This window comes from Schistocerca nitens, chromosome 2, assembly GCF_023898315.1.
Source record: "Schistocerca nitens isolate TAMUIC-IGC-003100 chromosome 2, iqSchNite1.1, whole genome shotgun sequence".
Lineage (NCBI taxonomy): Eukaryota > Metazoa > Arthropoda > Insecta > Orthoptera > Acrididae > Schistocerca > Schistocerca nitens.
The window spans coordinates 664250415-664268213 of record NC_064615.1 but is presented as its reverse complement, the minus strand read 5'-3'; the positions used below and the strand labels follow the sequence as shown (position 1 = coordinate 664268213).

The following is a 17799-nucleotide window of genomic DNA, read 5'->3' as shown; positions in this document are numbered from 1 at the left end:
AAACGGGAGAATGACATTTCGTTTAAGCCGACCAATCCAGAAATTTGTAGCATCGGCGTTTGGCGTTTGCTGTCTCCCTGTGCAAATCTCTGAACCTGCGTGCTATACTTGTAAAGAATGAGTAGGCTGGGGGCTCCCACACAATGTAGCGGAATTTGTTTTTAAGCCAAACACGGGGTCATTCTTCCTTTCACTCAGGCAAATGCTGTCTGCTCTATGGGCAGTCACTGGCCGACATAGATAGGCTGAGTCGTCCTCTGAAGGGACCGGCCCCCCGGCGTGCGGTTTGCATCTCCTGAACTAAAAGCCCCTGTGACCATCATGACTTGAATGTGTGTGTGTACGCCAGCCTCGAGTATTTCAATCTCTGTGCGCATCTGCAATTTATTAGTTATTTGCATATCGTTTACATGAATTCATACAACATTGACTTTATCTTATCGAGTTTGGGTTCGAATGAAGCGTCTTGATGTGCGGAATATGATTATGAGGGCGGAATATGTAAGCAATGAAGGTCAGGAGACCACGACGTCTTACAATATGTATTCCATTCAACAGTGTACTGAGGCTTGTGGGGAATAAGGGAAAAGATAGAGCAAATATAGAAGTTAAGGAAATGTACATAGATACATAGACATAGTGTCCCCTTTCTCTGCAATCTATTATCTCCATATTGAATCAAAGAGTCATGCTACTGTGGAATGAAAAATGGCTGCTGGCGAGGGGCAATGAACTGTGATCAGAGAAACCTGTTTTTAAGCTGAGGGCCTCAGGAACCACTCCGGTTGGACTAATTAAGTAGTAAGACGACGATTCACGTAAATAGACGACTGAATACTAGAAATAGGAGAGTGCAGCACCATTAAAACCAAGAGCCGTCAACACTCGCCACAGAGAATCGTGACTAACTTGATGAAATTCATGTTTAAAATCAATCAAAATAAAGCTTCCAACACAGGAACTGTGGAAGCAATCGAGATGAGATCACGACATTCAGCATCGAGAGTCAAGAGAAAACGTCCTGTGTAATTACTCTGATAACATGTGACAATGTCAGCAAGCAAAACCGACAGGAGGCTATTTACCGTCCACCCTACAGTTTTACGAGGGTCACTCCAAATAAATGCACACTATTTTTGTAAAAATACAGTTTTCATTCTGCATGTGTGAAAGTATTACAATGTGTAGATACATCCTTCTCGCTTGTTTTCAAACTTAGTTCAACCTCTTCCAGTGAGTGGCGCCATCACAGCATGTCTTCAAGATGGCTGCTACACTTGACGTTCGTCAGAAGCAACGTGCTGTCGTAGAATTCCTGTCCTGTGAAAACGAGACCGTGGGAAACATCCACAAGAGGTTGAAAAAGGTGTATGGAGATGCTGCTGTCGATCGCAGTACAGTTAGTCAGTGGGCAAGCAGGTTACGTGATGAAAGCGGGCACGGCAATATTGAGGATTGTCCTCGCAGCGGCAGGCCTCGTACTGCACACACTCCAGACAATGTGCAGAGAGTTAACAAATTGGTGACTGCTGACAGACGCATCACAGTGAACGAATTGTCACGCTACGTTGGGATAGAGGAAGGAAGTGTTTGCAGAGTACTGAAAGTGTTGGCGTTAAGAAAGGTTTGTGCCAGGTGGGTTCCCAGGATGTTGACAGTGGCTCACAAAGAAACAAGAAAAACTGTATGCAGCGAACGTTTGGAACAGTACGAGAATGGTGGAGATGAATGTAACTATTATCTCTTTGGGAAGCTTAAAGACTCTCTTCGTGGAACAAAGTCAAGATGATGACTCCCTTGTGCAGTGGCTCCAGCAGGTTGGTCCAGATTTTTACCGTGCGGGTATACAGGCGCTGGTTCCAAGATGGCGTAAGGCAGTTGTGAGGGATGGAAATTATGTGGAGAAATGAAAATATTGTTCCTAAAGGATGTATGTACACAATGTAAAACTTTCAAACCTGTGGAATAAAAGATGGATTTAAAAAAAAATAGTGTGCATTTCTTTTGGAGTGACCCTCGTATAATAAGAACTGAGTAGTTTACGCATTGTATCAGGCTATCATGATCACTCACGTCCATCTGCATAACGAATAATGGTAGTGAGACACGTCCCCTGAGATCGCGTTCGAAGCCGAATTAGACGATACAGAGAAGCCAGCTCATCCTGGAGAATCTAACGCGGCTGGGAACGCAAACGAATACCATCTAATTTTAGTCTTTTAGTTACAGGAGTTTTGCCTTCACGTGGTGAACTTCCATAACTCCAAGTGGGACGTCTCGAGCATTATCAAAAGATCACGAAGGACAGCGTAATAAAATTACCGAGTCGTCCTCATTTCTGCCGCTTTAGCAGCAATGAGACGCAAGCGTTCAGTAAAAAGCCGAGGTTTGGCAATCCATGATTCAGTATTTGAGGGATAACGCACTTGGGAACGGCTTGCTCGTCCCCACACGGCAGTGACGATATAAGCCAGAGAGCGGTCCGGCAGATTAAAATATTCAGCTTCTAAACAGAGCGAGGAAGATGTACCCGCTGCGGGACGTGGTTAAAAGTAATTGAAACAGCAGAGTGGTCGGTAAAGCTGGCAATCATTATATCAATTGACAAAAATTGGCTCCACAGGGAAACTGAAAAATGGATACGGCCCAGTCGAATAGTGGAAGTAGCTGTAAAACTCGTAAAAAGTACTAATGTGGGATATCTTAAGACCAATCATCCTCTAGACTCAACGACGCCACTATATCATTGAGTTCATGACAATAATTATAACTGGGAGTCTGATCCACAGGACGTAAAACACAGTTGAAATCCATCCATATCACCATGAAAATTTTTCGCGATTTGATGAAGTAAATAAATTGCATCTTCCTTATAAAAGACCTAGCGCCCATGTGTACGACCGGAAGCAGATGGGACATAAAGAAAAGTTAAGGCGAGATCTTAAAAGTGACACCCCGCACCCCGACTATAGTCCAGCATTTCAAAGTCCATAAACGGAATACCGTCCCTATATAGCACGGTCTTGTCAACTGAACTTTACGGTGCATCATTAAAAAAACATATAATACTGAGGGAGACAAAACACATAAAATAACACTTATTGCAAACACACAACATTAGCTTGAGAATAAACCGTCGTAAGGGGAGGTTACCCTATTAACATTAGTTATGAAATGTAGGGCACGAAAGTGGAACTAGAAAAGAACTTAACGCATCACGTCCCGCTCGCCACAACACCGGCAGACGGCGGAGCGCAAGTACAGGATTTGAGTTCTCTCCATCGGAAGATGCAGGTTTCATATTTTGTTTTCTTTTTTCAACACGACGCTGCACGCTCAGGCTGAAAACGCTGTTTCGCACCACTACGTGACAACATAACTTCTTGACGTGGAACGGAAGGCGAGGAACACAACTAGGAGCGATGAATCTCATCACGAAATAAAGAAGAGACAGACGATGCAGCGTCTGAAGCTGTCTGTTTCATCTGACTACCTGGAAGAGAATCCGCAGTAACCGGTTGCTCCAACGTATCAGACGGAAGAAGGGATGAGATTGGACTAGAACACTGTTAAGGCAGCTCAGCACACGATTTCTCCGTCAAATCATCGGAACAGACGTCCCTACCCATGGAGGAAAGGACGTAGACCCAACATTCATTTCAACATCAGCAGAACTAGCCTCGCCATCCCTGACGAAACAAGAATCGCAATTAACGTCAATGTTTAGAGCATCACCTCTGGAAGAAGCACCCTCCACCACCATCTTCTCGTGAGGCGAGATTGGGGAGGGGTGACTTCGAAATCTTCACCATTGTGAGGCGGCCGGCGTTTAAATTCTGCTACCCGTGACGGCGCACTAACGGCTGCAGGGGCCGCGCCGCGTCTGAAAGTCGCGAGGAGTGGGGGGCAACGTCTCCGAACGTCCTCCACAGCTGCAGGAGTACTGACACCAGTTTGCGAAGAGACTAACTGAGCTAATGTCAAAGAACGACGTTTTTCATAGGACGATTTAAAAACCGTAACATGACGAAGACAATTGGCTCTGAGAGGGCCACTTTCATTACAAAGGAAGTAGGTTCCTTCTAGCCCTGTGCACATAACCACAAACATTCAGATGTAAAGGAAGGTTTTTTGAACACATGTTTCTACTGTTCAGATACCACTGTAACATTGCAAGCGATGTTGAGTAGGCCATCGTTCCCGCCGAATATGCCGCACGAATCCATAAGGAGGAAATGAACCGTTCACTTCGGGAGGAAGATTGTAAACTCGAAGCGGGATATACTCGGTCGCAGCATTTACAGGAAGGACGGGACTAACAGAACCATTACCATGTGTAAATATCACCTGAGAACCAACCCGCGATAGAAGCCGGTCTGCTTGCATAAAAATAAGCAGTATCTAGCTGATCAGGTGTATCTCGAATCGTATCAACCAATCGATCGTGAATTTCTAGCGAGCCCGGTTGAACATGACGCGTACTCTCGTCAAAACTGAAACGAACCTTACCCCGACGACGAGTACTCTTGGGAAACTCGACAGACATCTTGGTGTCGGCAGCAAACGCTGCCTCCAGGGAACAAACGAACAACGGAGTTAGGCTAGAATTATGCGACATCGGGCGACGCACACACAAAACTGAGTACACTCAAGTTCGACAGGCGGAAGTAAGGACAACCTGCTCGCTCGACGCGCGAGGCGGATCTGTCCGTTCGGCTGCGGATTCCGTGAACCCTTGTGGCCGTACACGGCAAAGAGCATAAGCACGCCTGTAATTTTCAAACTCGGTTTTATCTCTACTTACACATGTTGATGTCCTAGTTGTACCCTACACCCCTTTGCAATAGGAACTAAATCAATGAGGGGACGTTCGTGCGGTTCCCCTATCAACTAGTTTCGAGTTTAGCGCGCTCTTAGCCGCGATGACAACACACCAGGTTGGACTTCAAATGTGAAGCGGGCAGCTAAGTCACGGCACAATACTCAACGAAAGATTGGGAGCATGTTTCACGTTTTTTATACAGGGTGTTACAAAAAGCGGTTCTAGGCGCTTCAGTCCGGAACCGCGCGACCGCCACGGTCGCAGGTTCGAATCCTGCCTTCGGCATGGATGTGTGTGTGATGTCCTTAGGTTAGTTAGGTTTAAGTAGTTCTAAGTTCTAGGGGACTGATGACCTCAGATGTTAAGTCGCATAGTGCTCAGAGCCATTTTTTTTTGTTACAAAAAGGTACGGCCAAACTTTCAGGAAACATTCCTCACACACAAAGAAAGAAAATATGTTATGTGGACATGTGTCCGCAAACGCTTACTTTCCATATTAGAGCTCATTTTATTACTTCTCTTGAAATCACATTAATCATGGAATGGAAACACACAGCAACAGAACGTAGCAGCGTGACTTCAAACACTTTGTTACAGGAAATGTTCAAAATGTCCTCCGTTAGCGAGGATACATGCATCCACCCTCCGTCGCATGGAATCCCTGATGCGCTGATGCAGCCCTGGAGAATGGCGTATTGTATCACAGCCGTCTACAATACGAGCACGAAGAGTCTCTACATTTGGTACCGGGGTTGCGTAGACAAGAGCTTTCAAATGCCCCCATAAATGAAAGTCAAGAGGGTTGAGGTCAGGAGAGCGTGGAGGCCATGGAATTGGTCGGCCTCTACCAATCCATCGGTCACCGCATCTGTTGTTGAGAAGCGTACGAACACTTCTACTGAAATGTGCAGGAGATCCATCGTGCATGAACCACATGTTGTGTCGTACTTGTAAAGGCACATGTTCTAGCAGCACAGGTAGAGTACCCCACATGAAATCATGAAAACGTGCTCCACTGAGCGTAGGTGGAAGAACATGGGGCCCAATCAAGACATCACCAACAATGCCTGCCCAAACGTTCACAGAAAATCTGTGTTGACGACGTGATTGCGCAACTCCGTGCGGATTCTCGTCAGCCCACACATGTTGATTGTCAAAATTTACAATTTGATCACGTTGGAATGAAGCCTCATCCTTAAAGAGAACATTTGCACTGAAATGAGGGTTGACACATTGTTGGATGAACCATTCGCAGAAGTGTACCCGTGGAGGCCAATCAGCTGCTGATAGTGCCTGCACACGCTGTACATGGTACGGAAACAACTGGTTCTCCCGTAGTACTCTCCATACAGTGACGTGGTCAACGTTACCTTGTACAGGAGCAACTTCTCTGACGCTGACACTAGGGTTATCGTCAAGTTCACGAAGAATTGCCTCGTCCATTGCAGGTGTCCTCGTCGTTCTAGGTCTTCCCCAGTCGCGAGTCATAGGCTGGAATGTTCCGTGCTCCCTAAGACGCCGATCAATTGCTTCGAACGTCTTCCAGTCAGGACACCTTCGTTCTGGAAATCTGTCTCGATACAAACGTACCGCGCTACGGCTATTGCCCCGTGCTAATCCATACATCAAATGGGCATCTGCCAACTCCGCATTTGTAAACATTGCACTGACTGCAAAACCACGTTCGTGATGAACACTAACCTGTTGATGCTACGTACTGATGTGCTTCATGCTAGTACTGTAGAGCAATGAGTCGCATGTCAACACAAGCACCAAAGTCAACATTACCTTCCTTCAATTGGGCCAACTGGCGGTGAATCGAGGAAGTACAGTACATACTGACGAAACTAAAATGAGCTCTAACATGGAAATTAAGCGTTTCCGGACACATGTCCACATAACATCTTTTCTTTATTTGTATGTGAGGAATGTTTCCTCAAAGTTTGGCCGTACCTTTTTGTAACACCCTGTATATGACTCTCCGCTATGAAATGTGTGATCGAAAGTAATTGACAAGTGTGGTCAGGAAATGCCATACGTTCCGACGTTCTTATTTTCTGCTGTAGAAAGAGAACACACATGTAGTTAAATTAGTCACACACTGACAAGGAACTCATCTATTACTGGTTAAACTTGTTGCAGAATAAGGACACAATTTAAAGCCATAAAGCAGTAAAGCACTGCAACGACAAGTGATTCCTTAGTAATGCAAGCAGGCTCTTTCTTTTTTTGCCGGATGTAGGGATGCCATTTTGGTCTTGTAGTAGAAGAGCACGGTATGTCTTGTGCAAAGGCAGTGCTCTGCTACTGTAAATTTATCTTGTTGGCCCAGATGATCTCATCGGTGTTTCACTTTGTGATGCGTCTGGCCAATGTACGGTATTTCACACTGATGCGGATTCTCATAACGGCTTCATTTCCTAAGGCCGATGGCGACAATGAATTGAGGAAGAACGTTTCACAAACTGACTAAAGAATTCTCTGTATTTGTTTTTATCTGATATGAGTCAAAAAACGTGCTGCTTCTACATAATATAATAGTAATGAAAGCCACTGTGACGGTATGTGGAAACATAAGAACAATGTTTTATTCGTTCTAGATAGACGATAAAATAAATGATCCAGGGGTCCTTATATGGCAGCTCACTTGCAAGCCAACATTCATGTATTTTGATAAAAGCATATAAGCCATCTGACGTTGAATATATACATTCGAAACTGGTGACGGCGCTGTTTTCAATTAACTAAACCAAAATGAAATTGTGTCTGATAGCTGCTGTACACTATCAACATTCTGTATGCTGAACAGCCAGAGCTCTACAATAATGTAAAAAAAAAAAAAAATAGCACAAAAGACACTCTTCGAAAAGAGAGTGGGGGGAAGGAGCAAAGTTCCAAAACCTCTGAGGAAACAATGATTCTTATCATTTACCAGCTTGGAAATCTTGATTCGAAAGTGTGGTATATCTGTTAATCATAATCTTTCTATTTCTTATGGTGTATTCACATAGGGAACATCTCACTATACAGTTCATGCACTAACGGAAATGCGAAAAATTGTAATAGCTGTACAGAAAGGCTGAAACGAATTCATACTCGAAGAAGGGGAAGCAACGTACCACCAGTAAGTGATTAGCACTGAATCTTTGACATAAAACGACCAGCGTGCTCTGTCGTGTGGTCGAATAGGTCAGATTTACTACAAACTCATCCAGTGAAGAGCCGGCTAACGAAGTTAGAACGTCAAATAACTTGTCATTATACGTCTTCGACGTAAGGAGCAAAGCTTCATAGTGTATGAGATCGAACAGGAGAATTTGCTCTGTCTCTAGGAAATATGACTCCCACAACCATGACGTTTCAGCTCGTACAGGGCATGAGAGAGCGCTGCAGTGTACAGGGTGTTTTTAATTAAACTTTCACTACCTGAGCCGGTGTATAGGAAAACTATTTATGGTATGGGCACCCAACTTTATAGGACCGTGCGCTGCAAGATTTTCGTCGTTAGTAGTGCTGATGTTACGACTTGCCTTAGGCGCCGGTACTGGTACGGTGTCGCAGGGCTGAAGCACAAGCACCAGTGCGCTTCACAGCTGCAGACAGTCAACACGGTTCTGGAAACGACGAGGAGGGCTTCAGTCGTAAAACTGTTTTATTAAAACAACACCAACAGTGGTGTTTGCTCTTCGCGAGTATGGACGCATTAAAGGAACAGGAGAAGTCCTCTTTCCGAATATGAGTTGAAGAACATAATTCGGAAGTTCGAATTAACAGGCGATTTGGGAATCGTTCCTGGGAAAGGCTGGCAGCCAACTGCGCCACAACCTGTTGAAGAAGTTACTGTTGCCACGCTTGAGAATGATGCATGCAACTTCGATCTTCAAGCAGCATACGAGCTGCGCCCACCGTTGTTTCGGGCAGCAGTAAAGCAACCTCTAGCGCCGTTCCGGGCTGTCGTGGATTTAGATGGTCGTCTCATCGAGCAACGTTTGTAACCTGGAATGTAAACATGGTACGCAATGATCAGATGTTACTCCCTCAGTTGTTTGTTCGTTATTTCTCTTCTGCATCTCCTTACAAATGTTCCCACAAAATTTCGTTGTCCTACGATCACCCGTCTGTCTTGGGGGTCATCTCAAGTAATGATTGATTATAATTTCCCTGTACAATGCGACCTCATCTCGTGACGACAGCCTTCTTCTTCGCAAGGACGTACTAGAATGTACAGTGTCGTCAGGAACAGTCTGAAAAGCTTGTAAGGGCGTTGCAGGATCTCTTGAGCAGAGAAATAGTTCTTAAGAAAAAAAGGCGGTACATTGGCTCTTTTTCCGAGTTAATTAGCATTGAAGTTTGCCAGTCAGGCTGTTCCGCGCGCGAATTCAAGTGGCCCGCCGAGACGGTGTCGCCAAAGGAGTTCTCAGTTTTATTTCCTGAAACCGAACAAGAGAATGATAATTCTAATTAACTCCGAAACGGTCCAACATATCGAATATGATATTTCTCAGCACGACCTATTCTGCAACACCCGCTTTTCGAACTATTTGTGATCACCCTGTATAGCTTCATCCACGTTGCTGGGCATTGCAAGCCGTGAGGACCCATTTGCTTTGGCATGTCTACCCCATTAACTGGAAGTCGTTTCGTTCACACATATGCCGTTTCGTCGATCCACAGTGTCCAACGCCTGTTGCAATGGACAGCTGTACGCAATTGCTGTCGTACTGAGGGACAAAATATGACGTTTTCGGGAGAGTTCCACATCTAGGCCCTACGGTTAGGGCCATACACATGTTAGATAACCTACATTGTAGCCTATCCACGATTTTATTCAGCGTGGTCACTGAGCAAGCTGTAAAGGAAACGAAGGAAGAATTTGGAAAGGGCGTTAAAGTTCAGGGAGAAGAAATAAAAGTTTTACGATATGTTGATGACATTCCCACTCTGTAGAAGAGGCTAAGGATTTTGAAGAGCAAATATTCGGAATGAATCTCGAGGAAACGTTATAAAATGATCACCAACAAAAGCAAAAGAACGGTAATGGTTCAAATGGCTCTGAGCACTATGCGACTTAACATCTGAGGTCATCAGTCCCCTAGAACTTAGAACTACTTAAACCTAACTAACTTAAGGACATCATTCACATCTATGCCCGAGGCAGGATTCGAACCTGCGACCGTAGCGGTCGCGCGATTCCAGACTGAAGCGCCTAGAACCGCTCGGCCACAGCGGCAGGCCAACAGTAATGGAATTAAGTCGAATTCAACCAGGAGATGCTGAGGGAATTAGGTTAGACACTATAGTATTAGATGAGTTTTTGTCTTGGGATAGTAAAATATTTGATGATGGCTAAACTAGACAGAATATAAAGTCCAGGCTCGCAATAGCAAGAAAAGTATTTCTGGAAATGAGAAATTTTTTAACATCGAATATAAATTTACGTGTTAGCAAGTCTTTTCTCAAAGTAACTATCTGGCTTCTAGCCTTGTACGGAAGTGAAATGTGGACGATGAACCGTTCAGACAAGAAGAGAATAGAAGCTTCTTAAATGCCGAAGATTACACGTTTATTAAGAAAACTGAAAGTGGAGGGAACAGAAAGAAAGAAAAAGTAAAGAAAAATTGACGTCAGTTGCATCAGGACTTCATGCAGAGTCAGCCGCGACAAGTGAAAGGTGTGGCAGGCTGAGTCCCGAGCCCACGATTTCCTGCTTGCTAAGTAGGCCTAGTTGCATTGACCACTGCGCCACCCGGGGACAGTTTTTACCATAAATGTGCGGACTATCTTCCCACTCAGCGCCACCTGTCTGTCCATGTCCCCCATGATCTCTTATTTAGATTCCCACTGGAGGTCGAACGTAAATGTGCATCCACATTGAAGATTGTGGATTTATTGCCCATCTAGGCGACTCAGTGATATGAATGCGTGGTGTCTGTTGTTTTGGACATTTCCAAACACCACGCGGAATCCGCAGCTGTGAAACATATGTAGACTGAAGGTTGAGGAGGCCACCAATCCACCGTCTTCATTACGGATGGATTTTTACGTTCGACCTCCAGTGGGAATCTAAAATTAGCGAGCGTGGGGACATAAAGGGGGACTGTCGATAGGTGGCGCTAGGTGGGAATGTGGGTCGACCAGGGAGTGTGCTGGGACAGTCCGCGCATTTGCGATAAACACTGTGTCCGGGTGGTGCAGCGGCTAGCGTAACTGCTTAGTAAGCAGAAGGTCCCGATCCGGCATACATTTTCACATGATGTCGCTGATTCACCATAAAGTCCCTATACAGCTGATCTCAGTAGTTCTTGTCCTTTCCTTTCTCCCTCCTCCACCTCCCATTTACGTAATATGTATCACAGATGCGGATTTCTAGTGGTGTCTCTTCTTTCTGGCATGTCCGAAAGAACAGACACCGCACATAAATATTATACGTTTAGATTTCATAACCAATGAGGAGATAACAATGTAATTGAGAGAAAAAGAAATTTATAGCACAACTTGACTAAAATAAAAGATCAGTTGATAGAAAACGTCCTGATGCATCAAGGCGTCGTCAGTTTGGTAATGGAGGAAAATTGGGGTGAGAATAAAATTTGTAGAGAGAGGTTAAGGTTTGAATATTAATTGCACGTAGGTTGCAGTAGTTCTACATGACAGATTAGAGTTGAGAGCTGAATCGTTCAAGTCTTCGTACTGAAGACCACAACAAAGTGAACAGTGAATTAGGTATTAATGTCGTGATTGCTTTGTCGAGTGTAGACAGCTTCATTTGACATGGTTTGCAGTGGCACCGAATGCAACATGTTACTTCGACCTCTAAGAACTGAGAGCAGTCTCACGGCTCTGGCTACTTCAGTAGATTCTGGAGATGGAGGTATTGCCACTACTGCGAACAACTGCCCAGCAGAGAAATGAACAGCTACATCTGCTTCCATGTCTTCAAGTCCTACTGCTATGTCACTCGCCGAGCGTATCTGAATGGAAAGCAACTTGTTGGTCACAGTTCTGCAGCAACTATTGTTGATGCTTTGTAAATGGCGTAAGAACTACATGGAGGGATATCTTGCAGGAAAGTATCCAGATCCTCTTTGACTCTGCGCCACGGCATTTAAAATGTTCAAATGTGTGAATTCCTACGGGACCAAACTGCTTAGGTCATCGGTCCCTAGACTTACACAGTGCTTAAACTAACTTATGCTCAGAACAACCCATGCCCAAGGGAGGACTTGAACCTTCGGCAGGAGGGGCCGTGCAGTCGGTTACATGACACCTCAAACCGCACAGCCAGTCCGCTCGGCACACGGCGTTTAAGTGTTTCCAGCTGCAGCAGGTGGAGTATATACCATACTGAATTCTGGATATCAGGTTTTACGTGCAGTTCTGGAATTGTATAATTTTGTTTTACTGTAATATAGCCGACGTGTTATATAAAGTTCAGTTTAGTCACACATATCCTTTCTAATGTTGCAAATTTGTGAAGCGCTTCTTTATATTGCTACTGGAATACATGTTATTACATATTTCGATGTCTGCAAAATTGTTGAACCGTTTGAGGTTCTTTTTAAGCCAGAAACTACTTTTCGTAATTCTCATCGCATATCTTAACAATACTTGTTTCCCGTACGAAAGAATAGCCTTTCTGAACTTGGTTTTTGTGTTTCAGACCAGCGTGTTAATCGACCGATGGGGCAGCACTGGTGGCTGGAGCCGCATCTACAACCTAACGGAGAAAGATATGTTCACGTACATGAAGCTCAACTTTCCTAACATCTTCGAAGCTTATTACGGCTCCTTTGGTGTCACGGGCCCTCCAGCACCAGCCGTACGTATCTGGAATGCACTCACTTTAAATATGCGTGCGCGCGTGTGTGTGTGTGTGTATATGTGTGTGTGTTTGTGTGTGTGCGCGTGTGTCCGTGCATGCATGTGTCCATGTATGTGTGTGTGCGTGGGGGACGGGAGTGGTTAAGGAATGAGAGGAGAGAGAAGGAAGAAACTTGATTACTAAGTGAAGAGCAAGGATAAAGGAAATATGATACACACTGCAAAGGGATGAAACATATACTTGTAAGCTACAGGAAACATACCCCAAATCAATTTAGATTCAAATCAAATTTTATTTCTAACTCGAATGCACTGTTTAGCTGTGCATAAAATATTTATTCTTCAGCCCGTATTCATAAACGAGCCCATCGCCAAAGAAATAACAAAGGTATTAATCACATCCAGGTCGCCACTATGTATACAGCTTAGTTAACTGTCATGTTTGTGCCGGCCGGGGTGGCCGTGTAGTTCTAGGCGCTACAGTCTGGAACCGCGCGACCGCTACGGTCGCAGGTTCGAATCCTGCCTCGGGCATGGATGTGTGTGCTGTCCTTAGGTTAGTTAGGTTTAAGTAGTTCTAAGTTGTAGGGGACTGATGACCTTATAAGTTAAGTCCCATAGTGCTCAGAGCCATTTGAACCATTTTTGTCATGTTTGTTGGAGGGTACTCGTACCTTGTGGAAAAAAGACAAGCGGAGAAGTGCATTGGCTTTGTTGCCGCCATCAAGTAGCAAACGAGCGCCTCAGGTACCCACCTGCTAATGCCATGGGGGCAACGGCCTTGCCGCAGTGGATACACCGGTTCCCGTGAGATCACCGAAGTTAAGCGCTGTCGGGCGTGGTCGGCACTTGGGTGGGTGACCATCTGGGCCATCATGCGCTTTTGCCATTTTTCGGGGTGCACTCAGCCTCGTGTTGCCAATTGAGGAGCTACTCGACCGAATAGTAGCGGCTTCGGTCAAGAATACCATCATAACGACCAGGAGAGTGGTGTGCTGACCACACGCTCCTCCTATCCCAATCCTGCAATGAGGATGACACGGCGGTCGGATGGTCCCGGTAGACCACTCGTGGCCTGAAGATGGAGTGCTTAATGCCATGGGCGTAGACTAAATGTTTTATGAAGTGAAATAGTAAGTTCCTATTCCATACAATCGTCCCAAACTACACTACCGGAAACAAAAATTAGTACATCCTCTTCAAAGGTTCCAGTTTACTCAAGATTTGTTTTTGCAACAGTGCATATGGACTACATGAAATTATTACTTTACAGATCAATAGCGCAAATGATTCTGAGGTACCAGGTATCGACCCATACTGAAACATCCATATTAGTATGTAGTGTAGCCTCCACGGCGGCAATGCAGGCACTGACTCTGCATTCCAGTCCGGTGTACAGATGCCGAATACTGTCGTGGGTTACGTCATGCCACACATGCTCGACCTGTTCACGTAATTCTGTAAGAGCTGTTGGTTAAAGAATCGCATGAGTCACTTCTCGCTCTAACATATACAACATGTATTCGATTGGAGACATGTCTAGGGATCGTGCTGGCTGGAGAAGTTTCTGCAAGTCTTGAAGAGCACGTTGAGTTTCACGGCCAGCGTGTAGGCGAGCATTATCATAATGCAACAACACATCACCTTCCTGTTGCAATAATGGCAAAAAAACGGCTCTAAAACATTTTGCATGTACTGAGCGTTGGTCAGCGTCCCCTACAGAAACATCAAAAGTGAACGAGAGTTGTAGCTTATGGTACCACAGACCGTTAGGCATGGGGTGGAACCAGTGTGGTTGGTTGGTTGGTATAAAACAGGGAGGAAGGGACCAAACTACGAGGTTATCTGTCCCTTGTTACTATTAAAACAACGCCGCAAGCGTGAGAATAAAACAGGTAAGACATATAACATAAAACGGAAAGAAAGGAAAAACCACAAGAACAAAGGAAATTCAACGAACACAAAAAGGAACGTAAGAGGACAAGGAAACAACAGAGAGACCCAAGAAACAATTAGAGAAGAGTAACACAAGAAAGCAGATGACTGTGGCTGGCTGACCATGGGCATAAAAAGGAGAAGCTCGACACTCTGCAACACATTAAAACGTCCACCCTAAAAGCACTAGGGTGAAGGACACAGAGCGACAAAGGACAATCACGAAAACTCAGATCAAATTATAAAACCCATCCTCACAAATAAAACGAAAAACTGAAGCTGCTGTTGAAGCATTGTCGCCCAACACCGAAGTTAGGGTGCTGGGAAAGTTAAAAGTCCGCCGAAGAGCAGCTAAAAGTGGGCAGTCCAGCAAGAGGTGGACGACTGTCATTTGGGAGCCACAGCGACACAGAAATGGGTGCTCGTGACGGAGTAGGTAACCATGCATTAGCCACGTATGGCCAATGCAGAGCCGGCAGAGAACAACTGATTCCCTGCTAGAGGATCACATGGAAGACTTCCACATAGTGGTAGTCTCCTTAATGATACGCAGTTTGTTGTGCGTACTGTTATGCCATTCCATCTCCCAAAGCCAGAAAACCCTGCGGTGTAAGACAGAACGCAGGTCAGCTTCGGAGATGCCCATCTCCAGAAGCTGTTTCCGCGTCGCCTGTTGGGCCAGCCTGTCGGCAAGTTCGTCGCCTGGGATTCCGACGTGCCAATGGGATCCACACAAACACCACTGAACGATGGGACTGTTCCAGAGCATAGATGGACTCCTGGATGGGTGCTACAAGAGGATGGCGACGGTAGCACTGGTCGATAGCTTGTAGGCTGCTCAATGAGTCAGTACACTGGAGAAATGACTCACCAGGGCACAAGTGCATGTGCTCAATAGCACGAAAAAATGGCTCTGAGCACTATGGGACTTAACATCTGAGGTCATCAGTCCCCTAGAATTTAGAACTACTTACACCTAACTAACCTAAGGACACCACACACATCCATGCCCAAGGCAGGATTCGAACCGGCGACCGTAGCAGTCGCGCGGTTCCGGACTGGAGCGCCTAGAACCGCTCGGCCACCGCGGACGGCCAAGAGCACAAGACATGGCTGCCAGCTCTGCAGTGAAAACACTGATGCCATCTGGCAAGGAGTGCTGTTCAATACATCTGCCATGAACATACGCAAAGCCTACGTGACCATCAGCCATCGAGTATGTCTTACATAACTATTTGCATCACTATAACTAATGTGGTCATCCAATGAAACATTTTAAACTACTGATCATTTCATTTTGCCAAACATTACTGCCATATGTGAATTGTTATCACTAAACCTTAGATGAGAGGTACAATATTTCCTATTATATTGACATTAATTCAAATCTGCTATATGGATATTTATTATTCATACACAGTGCCAGAATTCTGCTTCTAAAGCTTGACCTAAGTATAACCATAATAGACTCTGATAGCTAATTGGATACATGAATTACTCATTATTCTTGAGTTACACTTTCTGTTTTATCAGCATACCTCAGATCAACAAGTATACCTACAAACAACTTGCAAACAGACATTGCTCATGTGCTAAATGACATACTTCAATACTTCAAACATCTCATACTCAATACACTTCGTTACACATAACTCCCACAATTTAACAGCAACTTCAACTGCAAATAAAAGTATATCTATCTTCAACCTACATCAATCCTCCATATACTTTAATACTTCAAACATCTCATACTCAATACACTTCATTACACATAACTCCCTCAACTTAACAGCAACTACAACTGCAAATAAATATACATCTTCAAACTACATCAACCCTCCATGTTTGCTGCAATAACTACATAAAAATATTACTACAGGCTCCTTGGCATCTCCGTTCATCATATTTCACATAATTTATTCGAACAACTATCTGCTCATGTATTTGTTTCTTTATATGATCATCTACTTACAAGCTGATACATTACTTCAATTCTCTTACAATTGCTTGACTTTTTATGCCTCATAAAACAACTCTGTAAGATTACACAAACTCTTGTTTGACCAATTAGCTTCCCACCACATTTTATAAACATTAAATTTCTGATCTGGTTCTCCCTTTATTACTTCTGGCACTATTAATTTTGTAACGTACTGACACTAAACTGATTTTTAACGTATTGATTCTTTGTCATGTCACGCTCCAAATCAACAGTAACTACTTATCCTTATTTTAAGTCAACTATAAATATGCTAGATGATTCCTGACTGGATGACCACTACCAATCCTAACTACTACACACTAACTTTCTTAACCTAAGGATAGAGAAAGATGATAGAGGAGTGAAACTTGAAATAAGAAATAAAGTCTCACCCAGCTGGGAGTGTACCAGTCGCCACTTGGTATACCAGCAAAACAGTTGCTTGTTCCCTACACCTACCTTTCTTCAATTCGTACCTTATAATCCCTTCGTCTATTTTCTCCCCTCTCAGAATTCCTGTCATTATCATCATCATCTCTCCCATGATTGTGGTGAAACTGTCAACCATTGGCATGGTTCCTATATCCATTACCCCCACCTCTACCTCTGTAATTTGGTGGGCCATTAAAATGACTTTGATGGTATTTATTTCCATCTTGGTTCTGATCACGCATCTGATTGTTTTCCTGTGCACGAATAGTTTCTAATTGCTCCAATACTTCCAGTAAAGTATCTTTATCTTTAATCAGGCTTCCGGATATGTTTTCTTGCATCCTGCGACTTAACCTCCTTTTAATTGCTGATATCATTATGTCGTCATTCAATGGCTGCTCCAATGTTTCATTCAACTCCCATAGATGCTCAGCAAGTTCTCTCAAGGTACCTCTCCAGGTGTTAAGGGACTTGTGATGCAGTAAATCTTCAAGTGTTGCACATTGGTGACTTTTGGACCAGTATTTCTTTAAAAACTCTTCCTCAAATTGACTGTAGCTGGTAACTTCTTCTTTCTTCCTAACGCCCCAGGTGAAAGCTTCGCCTTCTATTCTGTCTATTGCGAACTGAATTTTATCTGCATCTCGTTAAGTGTCCTGGGAAAACTCCTTGTAACCACATAGTAAATATCATTGGATGTAATGCCCCTTTGGGTTTATATTTTTGCCCCATGTTGGTCTGCGTATACCTATTATCAGCATTTACTAGTGTAATGAAGTTGCCCTCACCTAGTGTTAAGGTGACACTA

General features: G+C 44.3%; 1 protein-coding gene and 1 pseudogene across 2 annotated transcripts in view; both read left to right on the top strand.

The window, feature by feature from the left end:
* LOC126234544 (uncharacterized) overlaps nt 1–17799 on the top strand; it is a 187482-nt gene that overhangs the window by 87773 nt on the left and 81910 nt on the right. For both annotated transcript variants that reach the window (XM_049943241.1, XM_049943240.1), the window contains exon 3: nt 12483–12641. In XM_049943241.1, coding sequence (XP_049799198.1) covers nt 12483–12641 — 159 coding nt within the window. The remainder of the gene's footprint in view (nt 1–12482; nt 12642–17799) is intronic.
* LOC126238610 (5S ribosomal RNA) lies at nt 13415–13532 on the top strand (annotated as a pseudogene).